At 42.0% G+C, this 24675-nt stretch overlaps 1 protein-coding gene across 1 annotated transcript in view; it reads right to left on the reverse strand.

The window, feature by feature from the left end:
* The window catches only part of rasgrp3 (RAS guanyl releasing protein 3 (calcium and DAG-regulated)), a 111699-nt gene extending 96795 nt beyond the window's left edge, over positions 1–14904 (reverse strand). Inside the window, exons 1-2 of the mRNA XM_073050516.1 lie at positions 14599–14904; positions 9962–10153 (exon numbers count right to left, since the gene is read on the reverse strand). Coding sequence (XP_072906617.1) covers positions 9962–10031 — 70 coding nt within the window. The 5' untranslated portion in view covers positions 10032–10153; positions 14599–14904. The remainder of the gene's footprint in view (positions 1–9961; positions 10154–14598) is intronic.
* Between the last annotated feature and the right edge of the window lie 9771 nt (positions 14905–24675).

A 24675-nucleotide genomic window follows, 5' to 3' on the forward strand; every position in this document is an offset into this window, starting at 1 on the left:
TAATGTAGTCTGGCTCCTGCTTCCTTGTGTTCTTGTCTGTTGAACCTCATTATTTAAAAGCTTCCCGTTCTATTGCACCTTCCACAACCTGAAAGGGGTTCCGAGGCAAAGTACAGCCAGTGATGCTCTGAAGAGATGTTAGGTAGTATTGTGAGGAATGTGACTGCTCCCACAGACAGCAATGTAATAAAGGCCACACTAATTCTGCGATTCTATCCTTAGACCACAAGGAGGAAAGTGTGGCTGCAGGAGAGATCTTGCTGTACACAAATTTGTTTCCTGCATTTCAAGAGCACCTCACTGGTTTTATAAAGTTCCTTGGCTATCCTAACACTGAAAAGGCATTTTATTTTATTAGAAATAGATAGATGAAAACTAAAAAATGAAAGTACAACAAATATGCTAACATATAGGCGATTGTTCTGGAACGAGAACATCCCACTGGAAATGAGGGCTGGATTGAGTGATTATCAACACTTTACCTGGAAATGCTGATTGATCAGAAGAAAGAGAGTAGTGCTGTCCTAAATGGGATATGCTGTCGTTAGCTATATTAAACAATGTGATCAGTTTCACTCTGGTTTGTACTGAAATCTCTCTGTGTGAAAGAATCAAATAGACATTCTTTGTCAGTCCAGATCAGAAGCAGCATCTCCAACACCATCGCACTGAGCACGGGGGCCCCCCAGGGCTGTGTGCTCAGTCCACTGCTGTTCACTCTGCTGACCCACGACTGTGCTAAAACACACAGCTCGAACCATATCATCAAGTTTGCCGATGACACGACCGTGGTGAGTCTCAACAGCAAGAACGACGAGTCAGCTTACAGAGAGGAGATGCAGCGGCTAATGGACTGGTGCAGAGCCAACAACCTGTCTCAGAATGTGAACAAAACAAAAGAGATGGTTGTTGACTTCAGGAGGGCACGGAGCGACCACTCCCTGCTGAACATCGATGGCTCCTCGGTAGAGATCATTAAGAGAACCAAATTTCTTGGTGTTCACCTGGCGGAGAATCTAACCTGGTCCCTCAACACCAGCTCCATAGCAAAGAAAGCCCAGCAGCATCTCTACTTTCTACGAAGGCTGAAGAAAGTCCATCTCCCACCCACCCCGCCCCCATCCTCATCACATTCTACAAAGGTTGTATTGAGAGCATCCTGAGCAGCTGCATCACTGCCTGGTTCAGAAATTGCACCATCTCGGATCGCAAGACCCTGCAGCGGATAGTAAGGTCAGCTGAGAAGATCATCGGGGTATCTTCCTGCCATTACAGACATTTACACTACACGCTGCATCCGCAAAGCAAATAGCATTATGAAGGACCACACGCACCCCTCATACAAACTCTTCTCCCTCCTGCCATCTGGGAAAAGGCACCAAAGCATTCGGGCTCTCACGACCAGACTGTGTAATAGTTTCTTCCCACAAGCCATCAGACTCCTAAATACCCAGAGCCTGGACTGACACTAACTTACTGTCCTCTACTGTACCAATTGTCTTGTTTATTATTTATTGTAATGCCTGCACTGTTTTGTGCACTTTATGCAGTCCTGGGTAGGTCTGTAGTCTAGTGTAGTTTTTTTTTGTGTTGTTTTTACGTAGTTCAGTATAGTTTTTGTACTGTTTCATGTAGCACCATGGTCCAGAAAAACATTGTCTCGTTTTTACTGCATACTGTACCAGCAGTTATGGTTGAAATGACAATAAAAAGTGACTTGACTTGTGATTTTCTACAACTGAGCTTAGCATCCATTAGTTAAAGCTATTTTAAATCTGGTAACATCACAGCCTATGTCATCACAACAATCCACACACTTCTAAGATTCAATAACATTTGTGGACGGTTAGTCGCTAAATGTTCCTGTCAAGATGGGGCCTGTGTACAACAGTCCCTTGGTCAACATATTCTGGATAGATCATGAAACCAGCTTTTTCACTTCTTCTATTTATTTTATGTTTACTTCTTATTTTGAATGTGATTCTGGAAGTTGGAGTCTGTGATTTGAGTGTTTCAATGCTCTGCAGTCTCCGAGAGGATTCCGGGAGGCAGAGACAGCGTGAACAAACCTCACAGTGAGGAGGCTGTGGGATGGCACGTGAGCCGATGTTTGAGCCCATTTCACCAATTAAAGCTTCCATTGTTCACCAATTTTTAAAAAAAAACAGGGGTGATTGAAACATTGAGGGGAGTGGGGAAGTTCACAGATCGTTTGGATGCTCTAGCACTCTGAGAAGATTCTGGGAGGCAGTGCGTGTGAACCTCACAGTGGGCAGTTTGCAAGCGTATGTTTGGCTCCGTTTCGCTGATTAAAGCTCCCATCGTTCACCTGTTAAAGCAACAAGGGACATTGAAGCATCGAAGCGAGTGCAGAGGGTGAACACTGGCAGCTTGCCTTTTGATTAGTTGTTCTGTACTGGAGAGGGGAGAGCCTGCCACTGTGGAGAGTGTTGTCCAGGTTTTTGCTGCATTTTGGATTTGGACTTTGGACTATAGACTTTTTTTTCCCAGTCTTTCAGTTTTTATATTCTGTTTTTTTTCCCCCCTAACTTCTCATTTTTTTGTGCGGGGAAGGGGTTTTGGGGGTTGATGTGGTTGATCCATTTTGTTCGTTCGTTTCTGTGCAGGAGGAGGGGACTTGAAGGTTGATGTGCCCGATCCGATTTGTTCATTTTTTTTGTGCAGAAAGAGGGATTTGGGGGCAGGGTCATTGTGCCTGGTCTATTTTTTTGTGTGGGAGGAGGGATTTGGGGATTGATGTGCCTGTTCCATTTTTGTTCATTTGTTTTTTTGTGGGGAGGTGAGATTTGAGGATGATGATCTTGGTTTCATGGCTATCCAGAAGACTGAAGAATTTCAGAGTTGTATACCTTGATAATAACTGACCTTTGAACCTTTGAACAGTGTTTCTGTAATGGTGTGGAGATGCAGATATTTTGTTTCTTCTGCTTGTACCTTCCTAGTATCTGGGACACAGACTTTTCACATTTGTAGGAAAAACATTTCTAGAATTTCCATGGATTAACTAAAATGCCTCTACTCCAGATGTTTGGAATAAAGCTGAAGGAGAATTTAATATTTCCTCTGTTCAAAATGGGATTCCACTTAATGTTGGAATAAAAGGAAAAAGAGGCAGTATTTCTGTTTAACGGGAACCCAATGCCAAATCAAAGAATGGATCAAAATAGAAACCCAAGGTTGTTTTTGGCTCTTATGTTATTTAGGTGAACCTATAGAAATCACAAAAATCAGGAATACAAGAACATAAGAAATAGATGGGTAAAAAGCCATTTGCCCTCTTACAGCTCCTTTTGCAAAGTTCCCAAATTCTTTGAATCTCTCAATATCCAAAAAGACCCCTTTCTTGAATATACTCAGCAACTGAATCTTTCCAGCACTATTGGACTGAGAATTCCAAACATCATTGCCTTTTGGATGAAGAATTTGCTTTCTAATTTCCTTATCAAATCCTGAAATAATTTTGCCTCATTCACCTCTCATTTTTTTTTTAAATTAAAGAGTGTAAAAGCCTGTTCTGCTTCATGTCTCCTCATAGTACAATTCCCGAGCTCCCGAGAACCAAGCTCAAATTTATCATCAACCGACTGTACATATATACAACTAAATGAGATAATGTTCTTATGGACCACTGTGCACCCACAAAACATATATCACACACAGCACATAAAACAAAATAAATAAGTTAATAAAATTGAATTCAAAATGCCTTTTGAATTGTAGCACTAGTAAGTAGTAAACAATAAACAGTAAACAGCTCGCTGTCCTGGTGACGAGATCTTGGTGGTGGCAGGGTATTCGTTAGTCTCACAGCCTGAGGGAAGAAGCTGTTACCCAGTCTGTCAGTCCTAGTCCTAATGCTCCTGTACCTCATTCCTGACAGTAGTGGATTCTCAACAATGTTTTGGGCCCTTCATCTGCACCATTCCTAGTAAAGATCACAAATAGGGGGGATATTTTTACATATTAGTTTGAAGTGCCTCTTTAAGAAAGTTAGTTTGACTCCCAAGTATACAGGAAAAACTCGGCCAAACATGTTTGATTTAACACTTCGGAATCACTGTTGACAAAAAGTTGTCTCATGCAAAATGTATTGCTGGGCATGGTTTGGAAAATCATTGGCTATCTCTCCTTTTACTTGTGCTTAAATATGGAAACTCAATGCCCTTATTAGCTCTGAACTGAATGGCACGCTAACTTAGATCAGAGAGAAAAGCCAAGCCATTAGGAAGACAAACGGTATGTGGTTCTATCACAAGAAGTTTTGAGAACATGAGTGAAGATGATTTGCTGCAATTATACAGATTATTGATATAACCCAAAATGGAGTAATGTTTACAGTTTTGGTCATCTTTAGCTTAAAGAATATACTTCAGTAGAGGGAGTGCAGCAAAGATTCACTAGAATCATTTCAGAGAAAGCACATTTGCTATTTGAAGAGAGACGGAGTAGATCAAGCCTAATGAGAGGCAATCTCATTATAACTTAAGGTTGTAAAGCTGGGAACATGAAGGATGTTTCTACTGGTTGAGAGGTTTAGAAGCATACGTTGAATCCATTATTTAGGATGAAGTTTCAGGGTACTTGGAGGCAGATGATGAAGTAGGCTAAAGTCAGCATGGTTTTCTTTAGGCAAAATTTTGCCTGACAAATCCTTTGGAATTCTCTGAGGAAATACAGTCGGCCCTCCTTATCCGTGGATTCCGCGTGCACAGATTCAACCAACCGCGGATTGGGAAAACCCGGAAGTTCTCTCTCCAGCACTCGTTGTTTGAGCATGTACAGACTATTTTTTTCTTGTCATTATTCCCTAAACAATACAGTATAGCAACTATTTACATTGTATTGGGTATTATAAGTAATCTAGAGATGATTTTAAAGTACAAGCAGTCCCTGGGTTATGAACAAGTACCGTTCCTGAGTCCATCTTTCTCGGATCTGAAGTCGGAACAGGTATATCCGGTATTATTTAGCATCAGTTAGTCAAACGTTTGTCTTAGTATGTAGTATATATTTTACCTTTCTATGCATATGAAACACTTAAGAAATGTATGTATTTCAATAATTAAACCACTGCATTGCTTAGTAATAATTGTAGCTTTCATCGGGGCAGGGCCTTTCACATGCTCCATTAAAATTGTTCTGATCGCTGACCGACTATAGCCAAATGCTTTTCCAATGACCGATGGCGTTTCACCTCTTTCTGATCACTTTATTACTTCCACTTTATTTTCAATCGTGATTGTCATTATTTTCATGAACATAAACACTGCAGATTCAGAGCTGCACCACCGGGTCCTAATGTCCACCACACTGAGACAGGTTAAATTAGGACTGGGGTTCCACTGGGTCCTAATGTCCACCACACTGAGACAGGTTAAATTAGGACTGGGGTTCCACTGAGTCCTAAAGACCACCGCACTGAGGCAGGTTAAATAAGGGACTTGAACATCTGCGTTTTTTGGTATCTGCGAGGGGTCCCGGAGCCAATCCCCCATGGATAAGGAGGGCCAACTGTAGTAAGCAAAATAGACAAAGGAGAGTCAATAGATGTTTCTTACTTAGAATTTCAGAAGGCCTTTGACAAGGTATTGCACATGAGGCTGCTTAATAAGTCAAGAGTCCATGTCATTACAGGAAAGATACCAGCATGGAAAGAAGATTGGTTGACTTGCAGTAGGAAAACAGTGGGAAAAAGGGGGCCTATTCTGGCTGACTTCCAGTGAATTGTGGTGTTTTGCAGTGGTCAGTATTGAGACCGTTTGTATTTACATTACTATGTAAAGGATTGGAGGACAAAAGTGATGGCAGATGAAACAAAGTAAAGTGGAGAGGCAGGTAGTGTTGAAGAAGCAGAATCTGCAGAAAGACTTAGATTGGGAGAATGGACAAAGAAGTGGCAGATGAAATATAGTGTAGGAATGTGTGTGGTCATGCACTTTGGTAGAAAGAATAAAGGCGTAAACTATTTTCGAAACGTGGAGCAAATTTTTTTTTAAATCAGAGCTGCAAAGGGACTTGGGAGTCCTTGTGCAGGATTCACTAGAAGTTAACTTACAGGTTGCATCAGTGGTGAGGAAGGCAAATGCAATGTTAACATTCATTTCAAGAGGACTAGAATATAAAAGCAAGAATGTTATGCTGAAGTTCTATAAGGCACTGATGAGGCCTCATGTTGAGTATTGAGAACAGTTTTGAGTCTTTTATCTAAGAACAGATATACTGGCATCGGAGACGGTTCAGAGAGATTTATGAGAATGATTCTGGGAATGTAATAGTTAATATATGACATGTGCTTGATGGCTCTGGTCCTGTATTTACTGGAAATTAGAAGAATGAAGGGAGATCTTATTGAAACCAATCAAATGTTGAAAGCCCTAAATAGAGTGGATGTGGAGAGGATGTTTCCTATAGTCAGTAAATCTAGGAACGGGGGCACAGCCTCAGAATAGAGGGACATCAATTTAGAACAGAGAATAGGAGGAATTTCTTTAGCCAGAGGATGACTGTGAAATTCATGACTGCAGAGGCCAAGTCAATGAGTATATTTAATGTGGAGGTTCATAGTTTATTGATTAGTTAGGGTGTCAAAGGTCACAGGGAAAAGTCAGGAGAATAGGGTTGATGGGGGTTATAAATCAGCCATGATGGAATATTGGAGCAGACTCAGTGGACTGAATGGCCCAATTCTGCACCAATGTCTTACGTTTTACTTACAGCCCAGTAAAAGTGTTAGGCCACTTAATGACGGTGATGGGGAGAAATTTCTTCAGAAAGAGGGAAGTCAGCCTTTGGACCAACCAAGAAGACTGAATGGTTAGTCTTTGAATGTATTCAAAACAGGTATCAATAGATTTCTGAACATTAGGGGATCTGAGGGAAATGCGAACAGTGCCAGAAAATGATGCTGAGGTAGGGGATTTGCTATGTGAATGATGAAGCAGATTCAAAGGAACAATATGAATATTTTAATCAATTTTCACTACTATGGTTTATTTTTGGTTCTAATTATAACAAAAACTAGAACAAAATAATTAGAAAAACTGAACTAGATCAAACAAAATAGAACAAAAAACTCGAGTAAAATTTATGATTAACTAATGATTTTCTCGTGAATACCGCTTCAAAAAAATTCTTGAAAAATTGTGTATCATTTATGGTTGTCTTGTTGTTCTTGTGATTGCTTGATGATTGTGATGTTACTGCGAGCAAGCTTGGTCATTGTTCTATGCTTACATGTGCATATGACAATAAGATCGACTTTGACTCCAAACAAATTCAGGGACGCGATGACATAAGAATTATGACATAAAATTGGCTATTAAAGAATTGTTATTAATTACCATTTAAGTTTTTTATTCCACCTGGATTACTGATTTAATAAAATGGGCAACATCTGGATTACTGATCTGATAACCTGGACACCATCTGGATTACTGACATAATAACATGGGGAACATCAGGATTACTGATCCAATAACAGGGGCACCATCTGGATTACAAATCTCATGACTGTTTCCTCTGGGTGCTCCGGGTTCCTCCCACAGTCCATTGACACACTGGTTGGTAGGTTAATTAGTCATTGTAAATTGCTCCATGATTGGGCTAGGATTAAATTCAGAGATTGCTGGCCACCATGGTTTAATGGGCCAGAAATGCCTATTATGCACTGTATCTCAATAAATACATAAATAGATAGATAGATAGATATGTAAATAGAAATGGAAATTATTTATTACTGTGACATGTACTAAGATGCAGTGAAAATCTTGACTTGTATACTGTTCATACAGATCAAATCATTACACAGTGCGTTGAGGTAGAGCAAGGTAAAATGCAGAATAAAGCACAACCTTTACAGAGAAAGGGAAGTGCAGGTAAACAATAAGATGCAAGATCATATCAAGAAAGATTGTGAGGTCAGGAGTCTGATTGCTTTGCTAGGGAACAATTTATTAGCCTGAAAGCAGCAGGGTAGAAGCTATCCTTCAGCCTGCTAGGCTTTTCAGGCTTTTGTATCTTCTGGCCGATGGAAGAGGGAAGAAGAGAGAATGATGATGGCGGGGGGATGGGTTTGATTCTGCTGGCTGATTTACTGAGGCAGAGAGAAATATAGACAGAGTCCATGGAGGGGAGGCTGGTTTCCTCGAAGTGCTGAGCTGTGTGCACAGCTCTCTGCGGCTCACGCGGAGAGCAGTTGCCATACCAAGCCATTGTGCGTTTGGATAGAATGCTTTATATTGACAAAAATTGGCAAGAGTCGACGCCACATGCCAAATTTCTTTAGCCTCCTGAGGATGTAGAGGCTTCCTCAGCACCGCCTCCCAGATGACTGATTCTATAACACAGGCAACAAATAACACAGCAGCACCAGTAAACATACGGATACAATTACAGGACATACTGATTCTTAAACATGGGCTCTGTCTGGAGTGCCCACACTATGACATGGACACTACGCCACAACACCAAGTGAAAGTTTCATATCATAATTGTGAAATGAGCAAATGTTCCTCCAACTATTAGATGGAAACTTCTTCAAATTGAGGGTGAGGATAAAATGCCAAGTAATGTATTTAATTGCCAAGATGTAGGTGAAAACCATTTGGCCCTTCAGTTTCATATCTATTCTCAGAGAGCTGAGCCAATATCCCCAATAACTCCTCCTCATTTTTTCTGTACCACGATGATTTATTGTCTTTCACATACCCATCAGCTCCCCTTTGATTCTTTTGCCACTTGCCCACACTGAGAAATACTTTGACAGTATTGGCATGGCATGAACATTGACTTTTCTAACTTCCGTTAATGCCCCTCTTCCCCTTCTTACTCCATCCCTGATTTATTTATTTCCCCCCTTTTTTTTCTCTCTCTGCTCCTCTCACAATCACTCCTTGCCTGCTCTCCATCTCACTCTGGTGCTCCCCTCCCCCCCATTCTTTCTCCCTCGGCCTCCCATCCCATGATCCTTTCCCTTCTCTAGCTCTGTATCCCTTTTGCCAATAACCTATCCAGCTCTTGTCTTCATCCCACCCCCTCCGGTCTTCTATCGTTTCGGATTTCCCCCTGCCCCTCCTACCTTCAAATCTCTTACTACCTTTTATTTCAGTTAGTCCTGATGAAGTGTCTCAGCCTGAAACGTCGACAGTGCTTTTTCCTATAGATGTTGTCTGGCCTGCTGTGTTCCACCAGCATTTTATGTGTGTTGCTTGAATTTCCAGCATCTGCAGATTCCCTCATGAATACTTTGACAGTGGTCATTTAATCTACCTACGTGTCTCTGAGATGTGTCATATCCCTTTATTTGCAATGTTACCCGATGCACTTTCAAGTGAATTATGGATTAAGTTTTAAAGTATGGAAAAGAAAGTCTTGCAAATGTTTAAAAATCAAGGAGAGTTGATTCTTATCATTAATTTAGGCATTAGGAATTTTGTACTCAAGATCAAAATCAAGACCAAAGATTCATGTTTATTTGTCATGTGTACATTGATGCGTAAAGTGATATGTGTTGTTTGCGCTAACAACCAATACACCCAAGGATGTGCTGCAGCAGCCCACAAGGGTCGAGACTCCAATAAGTCACCATCTCCCTTCAATGCTCCTTTTCCCAGACTTCTGCCTCTGCATGAGTTTGCGTTACCGAAAGCTAACAGAAGGGATTTCAGCATCATTCCATTGTCAGCATGGAGCACACATTAAGATGATTACATAGGCAGCTTTTATACTTTTGCACCTGGTCACTCGGAGTAAAATAAATACTTGGAAGGATATGCTGTGTAACATCTAGATTTAAGAAGGCAGGATACAACAGAGCATGACTGGCCGGAAAAACATTGGCACTTGTGAAAGACATGCTTTTCAAGATTTGACCTTCTCAGAAAATAACAATCCATTTACATCTTACCTGTTATGGGCAAGGAGTACTATTCGGTACACTTACCGATTGTATCAATGCTGGCATGTAGCAGTTCATTCAGTGTCGCAGCCTTTCCAATGTTTATTGATCCCATGGTCCTACTGAAGGTTTCAAAGATTGTGGGTCATTTGCGCTTTCCAGAGCAGCATCTCAACTTGCAAATAGGTCTCATTGGCACTCAGGAGAAGATTTCTGTCAGAACCACTTAGTAACCAACTGGGAAAAGAAAGAGTGCAAAGCATAAAATGTCATTTTCCTGAAACAACATATTAGCTACCTGTTTCAGCTTCCTATTTGTAAAGGTGAAATATCTTTCAGCACATAAAACAACATAATGGAGGGGAAGAAGGTGGAAAGGCAAACAATGGGATAAGAAACCTAGGTGTATTGGTGAACGTACGTTGGAGGTGAACACCTGAGGCACGTGTTATTTGATACTGGAAAATTCAATGTTCATATCATTGCATTGGAAGCTACCCAAGCGGAACATGAGATATTGTTCTTCCAGTTTGCTTTTGGCCTGCTTGTAGCAATAGTGTAGTCTGCAAACATACAGTTGGACATGGGAGTGGGAAAGAGAGTTAAAATAACATGCAACTGGAAGCATGAGATGGCCATCATGGACAGAGCACCAAAATTGGGCTCAGTTTCCAAATGTGGAAGAGGCTATATCATGAGAACCAAATGCAGCAGACCACGTTGGAGGAGGTGCTGGCAAACCTCCGCTTCACTTGGAAGGACTGTTAATGTCTCCAGATGAGGGTGAGAGAAGGGGTGGAGGGATAGGGGTTACACCTCCTATGATTGCAGAGGGAAGTGCCAAGCAATGAGAAGAGGGGAGTGGTCTAGGAAGTCATAGAGAGTGGTCCATAGATTGTGGGGGGTGGGGAAGGATGTGACCTGTGGAAGATCATTTAGGGATAGTAGAAATGGTGAAGGATGAAATATTGGATGTGGAGGATGGTGGAGTGAAAGGCAAGGACCCAGAGATCCCTACCTCTGTTGTTTATGAAGAGGCAGACAGACAGTAAATGGAAGAATTGGATGTGAGAGTTGTTCAACAATGGAGAGTGAATTGAAATAAAATCATAAAATGCTGGAGTTGGTCAGCAAGTCTGGCAACAGCCAAGGATCGACTTCATTCACCACATGCATTTATATATATCTGGAAATCGTTGTGGTGTGTTGGCATGGCATGCAACAATAAACAACAACATTCAACAATTATACTGAACAAAGAATTCGATAAAAATAAAGTTAGATGTACTAATATGGGATAGAATGTGCATAAATACATAAATAGCAGCATGCATGTACAGTGTAAACGACATTATATAAAGTCGTTTAAAGTGCTTACAGTGCAGTGTGGTGACTGGGATAAAGATGGGGGGGAGGTGGGGAGCTAACTAGAATGGTTCAACAGATTAACTTCCTGGGGGAAGAAACTTTTAAGATGTGTGAAGTTTTTGTTTTAATAGCCCTACAGCGCTTTCCAGAAGGGAACTTTTAGAAGAAGCAGTTTGCTGGATAGGAAATGCTGCAACAATTATTTCTGCCAGCCTTTTTGACCTGGACGCAAACAAGTCCTGTAGTAATGGTAGAGTGCAGCCAATTCTGCTGACCCGAGACTCCACTGCAGCTTCTGAATCTTGTGTTGCACCAAACCAGAGGTTAATGGCTGATATGAGGATGCTCACACCACTGGCCTGACGACAGTGTCATTGACTCGATTTCACCCATTACTGATTGTTGTTGTTGTTGTTGTTCGTCCTTCGGAGTCGATGACGACCACGACTTCTGTCAGGTGGAGGGTTTGTGACTGTGGGTCCGGAGGTGACTGGTGAGGCCAATCCGGGCCCTGAAAGCTCGCCCACATGTGGGACACATGAGGGTAGGTGCTGCAGTGGAAGTGGAGGTAGCTCGAGCCTTGCGCGCGGCGCGTTTCCTCTGAGCCTCTGCGGTGCGTCTGATTTCTGCTGCATACGCTCCTTTAGTGGTCCTGCTCCACCAGGGTGGGCGGTCCAGAGCAAGCGATTCCCAGCTACTGGGATTGATGTTGAGGTCTTTGAGGGACACTTTGTGGCAGTCTTTGAAACGTTTCCTCTGCTCTCCAACTGAGCACTTGCCCTGGCTCAGCTCTCCATACAGCAGCTGTTTTGGTAGTCGACTGTCAGACATCCTGACGACATGGCCAGCCCATCTGGCTTGGGCTTTCTGTAGGTACCCATTACTGATGCTGGAAGGCTCACTGAGAACTTCTAGCACCTTCATCTGCAGGTTTTGGACTTGTAGCTTTCATATTACTGAGAAAGAACTCATTGCTTCATTATGACTTTACTTCACCTTAATTTAGATTAACTGAGGGAATGTTCCATTTAAACAAAACATTTCTGAGCCTGGAGTGACTCAGGTACTCAATGACCTTGTATTCCTGAACTTTTCTTCTGCGATATTAAAACAATGATATCCTGCTTTGGCAAGCAGTGAATGGATTCTCTTTGTCAGCCGTGCTTCCTTCTGTGACCCATTTGCCCACAGTTGTGACATGTGCTCAGCACATGATGTCCCCTGCACACAGCACTGTTAATGCAAACCCAGCAACCAGCTTGTGCTCCATCGCCTCTCCCCCAAGGCTCTTCCACACCTCTACCAAAGGTAACTGGGCATCACCAGAGCAGTCAAACGTCCAACCCCAATGCAGATTCAAAATCTGTGGAGTGATGGGAGGGGCAGGGCAGGAAGATGTTAATGGAGGAGATGTGGAGATGGAGATGCTGGCATCTCGACCAACAAATAATCCGCCGGTCTATAATCAGTAGGTCAACCAGTATCTGATGCAGGAAAGGGGTTGTCAATGTTTTGGGTTGAAATTCTACATCAGGACCAAGTGTGCAGAGGGGAGATAGCCAATATAAACAGGAGAGGGAATTGGTGAGACAGGGGACAGAGATGATTATGGATTCTGAGGTTGGTGAAGGGTGATAAGCAGTTTAAACCAGGTAAGGGAGAGGGAGGCGGGAACTGGGAGACAGAGGATGGCGGAGGGATGGAGAGAGTGAAGGTGAAGACACCTAAGATGGCTGTAAGCAGCAACAGTGAGGCTCCCAGTCCTGGAATCTGAAGAAAGGAAGGTAATAATGGGAACCATTAGAGGAGAGGTGAAGGGCACATGGTAACTGAACCATATGGGAGATTGGGGGCAGCTGGTGGGTAGAGGCTCCTTGGAACCAGGAGAGAGAGGGTTTTAGGTAAGGAGACAAAATAGTAGGACTGGAGAAGGATCAGATGTAGATGGAGAGGGAGAAGGAGCAGGAAGGGGGAGACACTGGAGAGATTTAGGGAAGGGACAGATGTGTTTGTGCCCCAGGTTCCTAAACTAAATATTGAGCCTGCTGGTTTTGCTTCAAGACTGTCATATCATATCTTGTGATAGCACTTGATAGACCAGGATGTTCCTTAAGACAACCTCTGACCATTTTCCAGGTTGAAGTAAGAAACTTGCCCAATTACTGTCCTTCAGAAATTGGTTTACAAATGGAAGGGGTCTTAATCCAGCCAAGCAGAGCACCAATTTTAAGGGGCTTTGTGGATTACACCTCAAAAATGCTTTCCCTAGAACAACACGAATCCCACCAGCATACAATGCTCCAGAAAGTAATTACATACGTATCTGAGAGCCAGCTCTCGTTCCCTTTGCAAGGTTAGGTGAGCTTAGCTGCAGGTAATGTTTTCAGTCTGTACCATCAACCTGACATGCAGCAGCTTCAGCTTGATCTCAGAGCCTTAAAGAGCAAGATCTTGAAAAGAAGTCTTATTATATGGTGCCTTTCAAACCAATGAGATATTTCTGGTGTGTGGTCATGGTTGTAATGTAGAAGACACGAGAGTCACAGTCAGCTCCCACACAAGCAATGGCTGAGAGAAATCCTGATTAAGGTATAAATACCTCCTGCTTCACTCACCACAACTCTGACTCCACAACCTCTGTACTCACTTCCAAGGGTTCTACAACTCATATTCCCAGTATTATTTGTACGTAGGTTATTTGTCAATCTTTATTAATGTATAGCTTTTAATAAATGCTACTACATTTTTAAATTTTCCTGTGAATGCCTGTAAGAAAATGACTACAGTACGTGCTTTGATAATAAAGTTACTTTGACTTTGAGTACTGTACAGGACTCCAGGGAGACCAAGTTGCCCCTTGTTTTGTTGAAATGTGCTGTATTTTGTTTTTGTTGTTTGTTTTTTTTTGTTGAAAAAAATATATTTTAAAAAATGAACTGAGGCATCTTTTACCACCAAAAGTCAAAGCATTAACTTCAATCTCATCTGAAGGACAACAAATCACACCTTTACAGCTACAATGAAGAGTCAAAGACAGCCGCTCTGTCAGCACAATATCACTTTAGCACTGTAAAGGTCTTTTATGCTCAGATGGCTGAACCTAGACTTGAACCCAGAGACTTCTGACCCAGAGACACAGATACCATCGGCAGAGCCAAAGCTGATACTGTAAACAAAAGATTATTTATTTAACACTGACCTATAAATCTTTAACAAGCTGATAACAATTACTAATTTTTCCCTCGATACTCCTGAACTGGTACTTTCTGAGTGATCATAAGGAAATGCCAATAGTTCAGAAAATAAACACTTACCGGGTGTAAGGCACTGTTTCATTTCCACTCTACTGCCTCACGCAGAAACATATTCCAAACTCACTCAGTAATATTGATATGCAGAAAGCAATAGACCTTAAACTCCTTATGGTTGTTGCTAAGCTGCTGCATCATGTGATGTCATGATCTAGGCATGTAAGCAGAATGAGTAAAAGAAGACTTCATTTATGCCCGAAATAGTTTGAAGGAGAAAGACACAGGCTGGCTCAGGCGTACTGACATCCCATGAGCAAAAGAGACACACAGAGAAGGGGCATGGGCGGAGGGAGGGGGGGGGGGGAGTGGAAGAGAAAATTGTGTGTCTTCCTGACAACCAACATTCCTGCAACAGCAGTGTGGGGCTCTTCCGAAGAACAATAAGTTTCTTAGTCGATTCGTAAATGATTAATCTTTCTGCTGCATGCAAATAGCAGTCAGAAACCAAAGTTATTTATAAACTTACACACTCAAGAAATATCAGTCGCGCCTGTGGTCTGAACAACAGGTTTAATTCCCACATCGTCTCATGGCTGATCATCAATCTACATCTTCCCTCCCCCACACCAAAAGACACACACACACACACACACACACACACACACACACACACACACACACACACACACACACACACACACACACACACACACACACACACACACACACACACACACACACACACCACTCTAAAAAATAACACACACATAAATAAAAATGTGAAGTTGTCCCTTTAATGAGAGGTATATTATGCAAAGGGCAGTTAAAGAACTCCTATTACAGTGGGGGAGCTTGTTATGTTAATTATAACCAGTGCTGCATTTATTCAGCTTCACAATTTTAGAACACATGAAGCAATAGGCTACAAATAGTAAATGTTTAACGGCAATTCGTGTCTTGTTTTTAACATCACAAGACTAAATGTCATTACATTTCATTATCAAACTCTCTGCATACAGACATGCTCATACACAAACACACTCACTAATATATATGCATGCATTCTTACACACACACACACACACACACACACACACACACACACACACACACACACACACACACACACACACACACACACACACACACACACACACACACACACTCGTAGACACATTCTTTTTCTCCACTTAAAGTGCCCCTTGGGTTTAAGAATGATATGCTTAAACTCCGGTCCCCGCGGCAGTGCAGGAACCATAGATTCTAACAGAGATGGGGCACAAGGTGCCTGCCAGGCAGTAGTTGTTGAGATGACATACTCCTTCTGTTGTTTACATAGCGCTTCTATGTGCTCTGAATAGATAGCCTCAAGCATATTCAATTTGTTGGAACACACACAAACATATAAACATACACTCACATGCTCACTCACACACACGCATATATTCTGAGCAATATACAGATATGCATACAGATCCATAAGCGTTTGGCAGATGTTAACCCATGAGCACCACACACAAAATGCTGAAAGATTTCAGCAAGTCAGTCAGCTTCTATGGAGGTGAATAAGAAGTCGATATTTCAGGCTGAGACCCTTCAGTAGGGCTCATGTTCATTTCAGCTCAATACAGATGGAGTCAGAGTCAGAGAGCATCAGACTTCATAGAAGTTCAGAGCTTTATTGTCATTGCTGAGGACAATGAACTGGCAGTGCTATTCCATTCAGTACAACACAGCGTACTGGTAATTAAATTACAAAAGGCACAATGATTAAATTTAAAATAATGTCTATTTAAAATGACATTTAAGTATTCAGAAGTTCCTGTTGATTATATCGTAGAACATAAGAACATAAGAAACGGGAGCAGGAGTAGGCCATCTGGACCAATAAGCCTGCTCCACCGTTCAATAAGATCATGGCAGATCTGACCATGGACTCATCTCCACCTACCAGCCGTTTCCCCATAACCCTTAATTCCCTTACTATGTAAAAATCTATCCAACCTTGTCTTAAATATATTTACTCCACTGCTCTTTCCTGATTTGGAGAGCATGAAGCTGGTGTGACTATGTGCAGAGTGGAGGGCCATGAGGTAAGAAAAGGAGCGTAGAGTGGAAAAGTCTAAACAGTTCAAGTCCAGTTAGAGATGAAAAGATCCAGAGTGGCAGAGGGCCAGGTTGGGGTGCCCAAAAAGAGGAGGAGGATTGAATAGAGGAGAAGAGGTCCTCAGTGGGGAGTGGGGAATGCTTGCTGAAGAAATGGGCTCGGACACGGAGGCAAGAGAAGGGCTCAGAATCAGGGTACGGCCCCTGCTGAGAACAAAACCTTCAGAAAGGGGTTTGGTGAAGGCATGGCAAGGCTGGGAGCTGAGATGGTAGAGATTAGGAGGGGTCAGAGGATTGAGGAGGGTTATGATGTTCAGCAAAAGTGGAGTGGGAGGAAGGTGGGGGTTCAGAGAAGTAAACATATCTCTGGCACAAGAAAATTCATGATAGAAATTAACAGATGGACACACAAACACACACACTCAAATTCACAGGGAAACACACACTCAAGTTCACACAGAAACATGCACGCACTCAAATTCACAGGAAACACACACATACACACTCAAATTCACAAGGAAACATACACACACACACACGCACACATACACACACAATCCCATACACATACTGTAATTACTTGTCAAATAGGCATTTTACCTTTATTGACACTAAGAACTAAAATCACGTACAGGTAAATAAGTATCCACTCAGCTAGTTAGTAAATGAGCTATTTCCTGGCACGGGAAAATACAATATTGTATTTCATTCTGTTCACATTTTATCATTTTTACATAGTAAATATTTCCCTCTGTTTCTGAAGCTTTGCTGGGATATTGCTCTCCTTGGCAGTGCCACAGACAGTTGAGCTGGTTCTCAGTCTCTCTCAAGGCAGATCACATGCCCACTGACAGGATTTCTTGCTCAGTCAAATGTGCCACCTCAGACTAAAAACAATGGGAGGAGATGTTAAGGGGTGGGAGGCTTTGGCAGTTGCGCCTCCTTAGACTAATAGCAATCTGAGGAGATGATAATGGGCAGAAGGCTTCGGCAGTTGTTTACGAAAGTAAAACTGCATTCCAGTTAGAGGATTCATTCATTCCTGATATTCCTCCTTCCTAGAACTTCAGAACTGTGGAAGTCCCCTTGTCATTGAAATGGCGTCATTGTTTTGTTGACTATCAGATTATGCTTTCTCTTCAATAGAAAGTTAACCCTTCAGCAGCAGGCCCTGTAGGCCCAGTGTCATTAGTCTTGACATAATGCACACCCATGTATTAACCCTCTACACAACTGATATGATATTTCTCCAAGCTGCCCTCTTGTCTTTGATGTGATATTGCTTTCTATGAATAGTGTAGCAGTTAGGGGAATCACTTTACACCAGTGATCACCGATTGGGATTTGATTCCTATCGCTGCCCATAAGGAATTTATCCGTCCTTCCTGGGACTGTGTGGGTTTTCTCCGGTTGTTCTGGCATCCGTCCACATTTGGAAGACATATGGTTAGGATTAATAAGTTGTGGGCCAGCTATGCTGGTGCCAGAAGCATGGCAAAACCTGTGGACTGCACCCCCTGCCACGGCACAGTCTTCGAACTGTGTTGGTCACTGACACATCTCATTGTATGTTTAGATGTTTTGATATACATGTGACAAATAAAGGGAATATTTAAAGATCTTTACCTTTACCATAATCACACCCGCTGACCATTGTTCAGCCATAATCCCAGTCATTTACTGCTTTCACTTAGTGAAATGGTGGAAGAAGCTGGAGGTGACAATGGCCCACTGCTTTTCCTGCATTCCTAACACAGCTGGGCACAGGTAAACGAGAATCATTTTTCGGCTCTAGTAAACAGGTCAGTTAGGAGAGAAACTGAGGCAGAAATAGGCACCTGGTCCTTTAAGTGTCATTAACCAATCCCCGAAGCCTCGGATTCTCTTGATGTCCACAAATCTGTTCATCTCAACCATGTAAACCACAATAGGCTTAATACCATGCCTCCATGAAAAGCATCCCCAACGATGATTCCTGATTTGGCTGTTTAATACGCCAGCTGAAGAATGAGTTTTTATCTCCTACTTTTGGAATCCTCAGCAAAGGGTAGAGTTGTGAAATCACAGAAGGTTAGATTGGACAGACTGAAACCATGGATATTTCTGTAAGCATACCATGAGCACGTCACACCAGTTAAATTTCCTGCCTGCCTCCTGTAAGGAGTTTGTACATTCTCTCCGTGACTGCATGGGTTTCCTCCGGGTGCTCCGGATTCCTCCCACAGTCCAAAGACGTTCTGGCTGGTAGGTTAATTGGTAAATTGTCTCGTGATTAGGCTAGGGTTAAATCCAGGAAATGCTGGGCAGCACAGCTCAAAGGGCCAGAAGGGCAATGCTGTATCTCAATAAGATAAAAATGAAACAAATGTAGGCAGCAATAGTTAAAGACAGCCTGGTGCTTTTGAAGAAGTTGCTCATCACACTTGCTGCGGGATTTGTTAGTTACAGTAATGGTGGAATCTACAGATTAGCAACACCATGACATCTTCGATCTCTTTTGCAGAAAAATGCATTTTTTAAAAATTCTAACTGTGCTTTTGCTTGCAAACACTGTGTTTAATTTATGTTTTTCTTCTGAGTGTTGCTTATATGATATTATGTACCTGCGATGCTGTGCAATAGGTTTTTCAATACATTTGTGCATATGTGAACTTGGGTTTATGACAATAAACTCAACGTTGACTTGGAACTGGTTATCAGGGGAGTGAATACTGTGGCATGTGGACTGCACAGGAGTCCTAAGGAAGTGGAGAGGAATAAGATGTATTCCATCCAATGGGCACCAGGGTATTGAACTGTGGGCAGCTAAGTGGATGGCAAACTTCGAGAAGTTGCAATTACTCATAGCTGCAGATTACTTACAACAAGTGAAGGGTTGACTTCCATTAAACACCCCAAACTCAGTAAACACCTGGATTAGCTTCTGTGTAAGCTCTTGCTGGTGACCAGTGGCTACATCCTTTAATGCTCTTTCTCAAGGAAATCTTGTGAGACTTAACAATGCTCTCTGTGTTTCAAAGCATTTTCGGCGTTTGCTACAATCTTACCTACAAGGCAGGAGGAACCCATTCATTCCAGGGCTTGCAAAGACTTACTAAGAACTTAATACGATTTGATGGCACAGAGAGTGTGAGGTCACATGTGTAAATCAGTGGCTTATGGTTAGTTTGGAAGAATACGCAGAGCTTTATTTGAGGCAACTTGCATTTTCCTAACCCTACACGTTATGCAATGCAAACTTGCCTGAAAGTTACTAAACAACTTAGCTCTGACCTTGAATGATTTGAAATAAGCCCAACTGCAGCTTTGAAACATAATTCTCTATGCAGAAAGGGTATTAGCAGCATATAGTTACTGCTATCAGCCTAAGCTGCGAAGGAAGCATAGTAAGGCCTCGACTCTTCATGTGTTTGCAAAGATTCAGTATGTTAGTGAGATAGTAATGGGGGACAAAGAAAAAGCAGATGAATTTAATAAGCACTTTGCTTTAGTCTTTACTGTGGAAGACATGAGCTGTATGCCAGAGGTCTGTGAGTGTCAAGGAGCAGGGGTGAGTGCCATTGCTATTACAAAGGAAAAAGTGCTAGGCAAACTCAAAGTTCTTCAGGTGGATAAGTCACCTGGACCAGATGAACTGCATCATAGAGTCTGGAAAGAGGTTGCTGAAGAGATAAAGGATTGGTCATTGATCTTTCAAGAATCACTTGATTCTAGCATGGAGCCAGAGGACTGGAACATTACAAATGGCACTCCACTCTTTAAGAAGGGAGGAAGACAAAATAAAGGAAATTATCGGCCAGTTAGCTTAACCTCAGTGGTTGGGAAAGCATTGGAGTCCATTATTAAGGATGAGGTTTTGGAATACTTGGAGACTAATGATAAGATAAATCAGAGTCATCACGGTTTCTGTAAAGGGAAATCTTGCCTGACAAATCTGCTGGAGTTCTTCGAAGGAGTAACAAACAGGGTGGACAAAGGAGAGGCAGTGGATGTCATTCACTTAGATTTTCAGAAGGCATTTGATGCACCATCAATAACTCTAGGAGACTGGAAGTGAACAATAGGCTTTTATTAACAGCGAAAAGGGAGCACGACATGTCGAAGACTGAGGGAGGAACAGTGCCCCATTTGCCTTTATACAGGGGTCTGTGGGAGGAGCCACGGGAGCAGTCAGCAGAGGGGCATGTCCAGACAGGTATACATAGTTTACCACAGTATTTGATAAGGCGCCCCACACAAGGCAGCTTAACAAGATAAAATCCTATGGCATTACAGGAAATATACTGGCATGGGTAGAGGAATGGCTGATAAGCAGGAGGCAGTGAGTGGGGGAATAAAGGGGGCCTTTTCTGGTTGGCTACCAGTGACTAATGGTGTTCCTCATGGGTCAGTATTGGGATTACTACTTTTCACATTGTTTGTCAATGACGGTTGAATTGATGGCTTTGTGGCAAAGTTTGCGGTTGATACCAAGATAGATGGAGGGGTTGGTAGTGCTGAGGAAGCAATGCGATTGCAGCAGGATTTAGACAAATAGGAAAAAATGTGCAAAAAAATGGCAGGTGGAACACAGTGTTGGGAAATGTATAATAATGCATTTTGGTAAAAGGAACAATAGTGTGGACTATTATCTAAATGGGGAGAAAATTCAAACATTAGAGAAGCAAAGGGACTTAAGAGTCCTCGAGCAAGACTCCCAGAAGGTTGATTTACATTTTGAGTCGGTAGTAAAGAAGGCAAATTCAATGCTGACATTTATTTCAAAGGGATTAGAATCTAAAAACAAGATAAGACACTAGTCAGGCTGCACTTGAAGTATTGTCAACAGTTTTGGGCCCCATATCTCAGAAAGGATGTGTTGTCATTGGAGAGAATCTAGTGGAGGTTCGTGAGGATAAGTCCAGGAATGAAGGGGTTAACATATGAGGAGTGTTTGGCAGCTTTGGGCCTGTACTCACCAGAATTTAGAAGAATGCGTGGGGATCTCATTGAAACCTACCAAATGTTGAAAGGACTAAATAAGGTGGATGTGGGGAGGATAGTCCCTCTGGTGGGGGTATCCAGAACTAAATGGCACAACCTCAAAACTGAGGGGTGATCTTTCAGAGCAGAAGCAAGGAGGAATTTTCTTTTAGCCAAAGAGTGTTGAATCTGTGGAATGCTCTGCCACAGACTACAGTTGAGGCCAATTCTGTGGGTATATTTAAAGCGGAAGTTGATGGATTCTTGTTTGGTCGGGGCATCAAGGTGAGAGGGCAGGTGTATGGGTTTGAATGGGATCCGGGGTCAGCAATGATGAAATAGTAAAGTGGACTTGATGGGCCAAAGGGCCTAATTCTGCTCTTATGTCTTATGGAAGAAAGTACAGGAGACTCAGGACTCACATCATCAAGTGCAGGAGCAGTTATTATCTCTCTCTTCTCACCGCTGCCATCAGGAAGAAGCTACAGGAAACTCAGGACTCGTTCCACCAGGTTCAGGAACTGTTACCACCCTTCAACCATCGGGCTCTTGAACCAGAGGGGATAACTTCATTGAAATGTTCCCACAACCTATGGAGTCACCCTCAAGGACTCTTCGTCTCATGTACTTGATATTTATTCCTTGCTTACTTACTTATTCGTTTATTTATCTATTTGTTCTTTATCTTTCTCTCTTTTTTATTTGCACAGTGGCTGTCTGCCCTGGTGGTGCGGTCCTTCATTGATTCTATTATGGAAATTGAGTTTATTGAGTATGCCCACAAGAAAACAATTCTCAGGGTCGCATATGGTGACATATATGTACTTTGATAATAAATCTACTTTGAATATTGAACGGAAGAGGATACATTACTGATGAGCAATTACAAGATAGAAACTGGCAAATGTTGACTATCAAGTGATAGACTGGAACATGAAGTTTTCATCTGCACAACTTCCTCAGAGGAAGTCCTTTAATGACTCATTTAACTTGGAGGGTAATTTTATCTCTCCCATTTTTGATCTAACTGAATTTCATACGTTTCTTCTTCCAACTTCTCTGAATTTCAGACTTATTTGTGTTGGTCAGATGCCTTCATCCTAGTTTTCTAAGCATTATCCAGACTGCTCCGCATGAATTTTAAATGCCGTTCCATATTCAATATTCACTATTCTGCATTCAGGATTGTTTAATGTCACTTCCAGTACACAAGTATAAAAGAGGACAAAATAATTGTTACGCTGTATCTGATGCAACCCAAAATATGTATAAGATAGAGAACATAATAATTTAAAAAATCACAATAAATATAAATACATAAGATAGTTTATGTAGGCCTAGAAATTGATGTTAGGCATAAGAGTGTCTGTATGTAGGGTGACTCAGACACGGAAATCATGAAGTAGTGGTGGTGGGGGGTGTGAAAGGTTGAGTTCATAGGTGGAGGTGTTGATCAGCCTTCCTGCATCGGGAAAGTATTTGTTTTTGAGTCAGGTGGTCCTGGCCTAGATGCTACATAGCCTCCTCCCAGATGGGAGTGGAACCAACAGTCCGTGAGCAGGGTGGGTGGGATCCTTCATGATATTACTGGCCCTTTTCCGGCACCTTTCTATATGTATGTCCTTGATAGCAGGTAGGCTGGTGCTGGTGATGCGTTGGACAGTTTTGACTGCCTGTTATAGAGCCTTCCCATACTGTTGGAGATTCTAATGATAATAAATTCCTTCAGCGGAACTGTCTCAACTCAAGTCAAGCAAATGCAAACTCTAATCTCCCGATGAAAGCGTACCATAATCCAAACAAAATTTGTCAGCATTACACCGCTTTAAGGTATGACAAGGACCCACCTCTACGTGGACTTGGAACTTAAGAATGATCTGAAAGACAATCATTATCAAAGATGGGACTTGTTTTGATATGGTGCTGTTGGCAATCCTGGGTAATCCCAAAGTACAATACAAACTATCTATTGCAGAGTAATCACAGTAGCAAATATGGGAGCATGGAAAGAAATCCCAGAGTGATGTGTTAAGAAAATTTCTTTTTAACTCTGTCTTGAATGGTTAACCCTTTATTTTGAGATGAATGATACCTGTTCCACCTTTATCAGCTGGTGGAAACACCTAGAAGCCACTTATGAATTTTGTACATTTCAGTAAGATCACCGCACAGTCTTCTGAACTGAAGGGGTTAAAGGCCCATGTATGCTTAAGCTCTCATATGAAAAACACACTATCTTAAAAATCAATCTGATGAACTTTTGCTGCACTCCTTCTCTGACTAGTACAGATACCAAATTGTACATTATAAATCTTACACTTCATCCCAGTGAATGACAATTTGCTAGTGGCAATAAACTCCTACACAACATGATTCGCTGCTGAAGTTCTCACTCGTGACTTTGCTAGATTCACTGAGATTCTGTAAACTAAAATCCTCCATAACTCTCCTAGCTGCACCCTTATTTGAACTGATCCCATCCTTCAACTCTTGAAGCTGGCTCTAGCCTGACAAGAGGGACTTTGAAATTCTCTTTTTTGTTTACAAGTCATTACATGCTCTGTCTCCTCACTGTCTCTGTAATCTCCGTTATCTCTCGGCTCCTCTTCCTCTGCCCTTTCGCTCATTCCTGATTCACATCAATCTACCAATGATGGCCAGACTTTAACAACAAGATGCTAAATCCTGGAGCTCTCTTCCTGAACTTCTCCACCTCTTCCTGCCCTGAACACTCCCTGAAACTCCACCCCAGTGACTTTATGAGGTTATCTGTGCCCTGATGGGCTGCACTCTCATTACTCAGACAAGCCCCATCCCAAAGGCTTGAGCATAAACGCTGACTGAAACACCAGGGAAGTGCTGCACCATTACATATCGCGCCCTTAGGGTAAGCTGTTAAACACTATGTTCAAGGCCAGAAAAAACTAACTTCAAAATAGAAATTAATCTGTTGCATTTAATATAATATTAGGAGAGTATAAAATACCTTTGTTCACTGCAAGGAAAAAGTAGGACTTCAGTGATATAAAATGCAAACACTCTTGAGCTCATTAGAAGTTGCAACCAGCTGCC

This window comes from Hemitrygon akajei, chromosome 7, assembly GCF_048418815.1.
Source record: "Hemitrygon akajei chromosome 7, sHemAka1.3, whole genome shotgun sequence".
Taxonomy (NCBI): domain Eukaryota; kingdom Metazoa; phylum Chordata; class Chondrichthyes; order Myliobatiformes; family Dasyatidae; genus Hemitrygon; species Hemitrygon akajei.